This window comes from Quercus robur, chromosome 3 (assembly GCF_932294415.1).
Source record: "Quercus robur chromosome 3, dhQueRobu3.1, whole genome shotgun sequence".
In the NCBI taxonomy this organism is placed as follows: Eukaryota; Viridiplantae; Streptophyta; class Magnoliopsida; order Fagales; family Fagaceae; genus Quercus; species Quercus robur.
In genome coordinates this window covers 43,772,198-43,776,583 of record NC_065536.1, presented here as the reverse complement: position 1 = coordinate 43,776,583, position 4,386 = coordinate 43,772,198, and the positions used below count along the sequence as shown (strand labels likewise).

Below are 4,386 nucleotides of genomic sequence, written 5' to 3'. Positions count from 1 at the left end.
ATTCAACCTCATCTGGTGCGTTTTGAGGGTTGTAAATGTCTCCTTCAAGTCATCCAGGTGTGCGAGCTCTTCTTTTCTCTTAACGAGCATATCGTCCACGTACACTTCCATGTTCCTGCCAATCTGTTGGCTGAACATTTTGTTCACCAACCTTTGATACGTAGCCCCGACATTCTTCAACCCAAAAGGCATTACCTTGTAACAGTAGAGTCCTTGACTTGTGATGAAGGCGGTCTTCTCCTGGTCTTCCTCAGCCATCTTTATCTGGTTATACCCTGAGAAGGCGTCCATGAATGTCAGTAACTTGTGCCCGGCTGTGGAGTCCACGAGCTGGTCTATTCTTGGTAGGGGGAAGCTGTCCTTTGGGCATGCCTTGTTCAGGTCGGTAAAGTCTACACACATCCTCCATTTCCCGTTTGCTTTCTTTACCAGGACTACATTTGCTAGCCATTTAGGATAATACACTTCCCGGATGAACCCTGCCGTCAGGAGTTTAGTGACTTCCTCTGCAACTGCCTGGTCTCGCTCTGGAGCGAAGTTTCTTCGTCGTTGCTGGACGGGTTTCCGTTCTGGGTCCACATTCAACTTATGCTGGATGACTTCTGGAGATATGCCTAGCATGTCCTCGTGACTCCATGCGAAGACATCTAGATTCTCTTTGAGGAACCTTATGAGTCTCGTTCTCATCTCGGGGCTCAACGTCGTTCCTATCTTAGTCGTCTTGTTCGCCTCTCCTTCTACCAATTCCACCGTCTCCAGGGCCTCTATCCTGTCTTCTTCCTTTTCCTCAATCATCCACGTGTGGTTCTCCTTCCCAGCCAGGACGGCTTGGTTGGTAGCATTCTCTTGCCAGGACTTAATCTCCTTTCACTTCACCGACACCATTATCTGTTGGGAATTTTACCTTCAAACAGTAGGTTGACGTTGCCACCTTCCACTTGCTGAGCGTGGGTCTTCCAACGATGACATTGTAGGATGAGGGACAATCTACCACCAGGAAGTCTACTTGCCGGGTCAATTGCATTGGGTAGGTCCCCGCCGTTACCGTCAATGTCACTATCCCCCTGGGGTAGACCCTGTCTCCGTTTAAACTGACGAGTGGAAAGTCAAAAGAGCGCAGTCTTTTTGGATCTAGTCTCAACTGCTGGAAGGCTATGAGGTAGATGATGTCCGCGGAGCTGCCATTATCGACGAGGATCCTCTTGGTATTGAACCCTTCTATATTCAGCATTATGACTAAGGGATCGTTGTGGGGCTGCTTCACTCCCATGGCATCTCCTTCACTGAAGGACATGTCCTGATATGTTCGTCGGTGCTTGGATTGGGGTGCGGCGTGGACGCTGTTAACCTGTCTCTGGTATGCCTTTTTGAGTGATTTAAACGACCCTCCTGAAAACGGCCCTCCTGTAATCGTGTTTATCTCCCCGATCACCTTATGTGGAGGCTGGGACGGACGGTCGTCATCTCGGGAGAAGGATTCATGCTGGATTTTATTGTCGTCTCTGAACTTGCTATATTCTCCTTTCTTCACATATTTTTGTAACTTCCCTTTCCATATTAACTCCTCTATTTGCTCCTTTAGGTCTCTGCAATCTTCCGTGTTGTGGCCGTGATCTTTGTGGAACCGGCAGTACTTGTTCTTGTCGCGGACATTGGGGGATGAGTGCAATGGTCTAGGCCATTTGAGATAATGCTCGTCCTTGATTTGCGTGAAAATTTTGTCAACGGGCATAACCAAAGGAGTAAATCTTACCGTCCGAGGACTTTGATCATCTTTCCTCCTGTTCCCGTCATTGTTCCGATGATTTGGTCGATCTCTCTTCTGCCCCCTACGTTTGTCTTCCCTCTTGGCCTTGTCGCCTGGCTTCTCGGCATCCTTTATGGCAGCTAAAGCATCTTCAGCATTCATGTACTTCTGTGCCTTCAGGAGCATTTCCGCCATCGTCTTTGGTGGATTCTTTGCAAGGGAGGCCACGAGATCTCTGGACCTCAGCCCTGCCTTGAAGGTCGTCAACTACACCTTGTCGTCGGCTTCATCCACCTCCAGAGTCTCCCGGGTGAATCGTTTGACATATGACCTCAAAGCTTCCTTCTCTCCCTGTCTTATGGTGAGTAAGTAGTCTACCGGCCTCTTTGGATGTTGCCCCCTATGAAATGGCGCAAGACGGCACTACTTAGTTGATCGAAATTGTCTATGGACGAGGTTGGCAACTTCGTGAACCATTCTCTTGCAGCTCCCTTGAGAGTGGTTGGGAAGGAACGACACAGTATCTCGTCCAGTGATTGTTGAAGACCCAGAGTCATCTTAAAGGTATTAAGATGATCCTGAGGGTCTTTGAGTCCGTCGAATGGCTCTAGTTGAGGTAAGCGAAACTTTGACGGTACAGGGCATTCAAGTACCGCTGTGGTGAAAGGCGAATTTGTAGCCCTTACCATTTTGTCTACGCTTCGGTCCGTCTTCTCTTTGATGACACTCCTTAGTTCGTCCATCTCCTTCCTCATTTCTCGAAAGAGATCTGAGTTCTGTTCGTCCGGAGTATTTGGCCTTTGAGGGGTACCTCTCCTATGGTTATCCCCTTTTCCCTCCAGGTTATCCTTGGACCGGCTTTCGTCCTGTTGAGCCTGTTGAACCTGCTGGAGTCGTAGCTTCATTTCCTGGTTTTGTTTAGTGAGTTCTTCAATGGTGGCTGCAAGGGCTTGAACTTGCTAGGCCAAGGCTGCTAAATCTGGGTTGGATTCCATCTGAATGTAGAGAGTTACTAGAAACCACGTTTTCAAATATGAATCTGAAAATGTCATTCCCCATAGACGGCGCCAAACTGATGAAGCACGAGCTCGTCAGTAAGAGTGGGTAGATGGAATCCCTTGTTGGTGTGAATGTATGCTCTATAAGGGTCACCGGTGTGGTGCCTGCCACAACATCTCCGATGCCAAAGTTAGAATAATGACAAAACAAGATAAAGAATCAGAGTGCTCTCTCAAAGTGGAAGTGTATGTATGTACCTTCTGTTGACTGTGTGATGGCTTTATACATGTGGCTTTTAGGGCTAGCCGTTGTGGTTGTTAATGATTTCCCAAGTTACGCCTCTGGTCCAATAATGGGACTTTTAAGAGGCTCCCAACGGTCTGCCTGGTTGATTTGGTAACTGCCCAGGTCATTGATTGACTGCATTGAATGACTCTCCTGCCTTCGTCAGTGATGACTGTTTTCTTCGTTATTCAGGATGACTTCGTCAGGGATGCTTTCTTCGTCATTAGTGTTAGCTTCATCTGTGGGATGTAATCTCGTCATTCCCATCAATAGCAAAGTGTTTTTTTTTTTTTTTTTTTAATTTTTTTTTTTTAAAAGCAGCGTTGTGTAATTTAATCCTTCTCAAATTCTTCATCTAAACCTAATATTAAAAAAAAAAAAAAAAAATTAGCAACGTGTATTATAAAAAAAAAAAAAAAAAGCAGCAACGTAGTGTAATCTCTAATCCTTCTCAAGTTCTTCATCTAATCCATCTAATCTTTATTTATATTCCATAAAAAATAAAAGATAGCAAGTTATTTGTTCATACCGATTTACCAAAAATGTTTTTGGATAAAGTAAAAAAAATTGTAAAAAAACGCTTCTTTTTTGGTCAAAAGAAGCATTTTTCTCTCTCTTCCCACAAAATAAGGGAATTATAATAAGAATTAGTTAGATAGGGGTAAGACTACACCACCTCTTTTTCTACAATAAATGTTGAATTCAGTTCTTTTTTCATGCATATACACAAACATGTAGCGTGATTTTTACTTTTGATTATATAATTGTAATTCATTTAGCTATTATTTTGTTAATAAAATTATATATTTTAGGAGTTTATACTCACAGGACTTAAACTTCAAGTTTCAATGTCTTCTCTCATGCTTTCAAGGACAAAAATTAAATTCTCATGTGATTCTCTCTACTTCAAAATTTTAAATGTTTTGTAATTTAGATTATTCTTAATTATTGAATTGAGTTTCCACTTAAATATGATTTCAATTGTTGTTTTCAATAGTTTTTAATTATTAAATTCCAGATTTATCCATTTAAATACATGTGATTAATTGAGCCTTAAAGTTCAATGTATTATTGAAAATCATTTTATATTTTTTTAGATATTTCTACCTTCTTCCATTCAATTATATATATATATATATATATAATGATACCTTAGTCACACAATATGCACTCATTATATAACTTAAAAATAAAATATTTATTTATTTTTATTATTTATTTGTAACTAAATTAATTAAAAAAATTATTTATAGATAAATTTTGATTAAGCTGTGCATCGCACAGGCATAATGCTACTATATATAGATTTTTAGATTTTAAATATATATATATATAGATAAAATTTTTCTTCTCCT

The 4,386-nt window shown here is 41.6% G+C and overlaps 1 protein-coding gene across 1 annotated transcript; it reads right to left on the bottom strand.

The window, feature by feature from the left end:
- Positions 1–856: 856 nt before the first annotated feature.
- On the bottom strand, positions 857–1,942 carry LOC126719626 (uncharacterized). Its single transcript, XM_050422159.1, has 2 exons — positions 1,754–1,942; positions 857–1,699 (listed from the first exon to the last, which is right to left on the bottom strand). Exons 1-2 carry the CDS (start codon positions 1,940–1,942, stop codon positions 857–859), a joined length of 1,032 nt encoding a protein of 343 aa, XP_050278116.1.
- Positions 1,943–4,386: the final 2,444 nt, after the last annotated feature.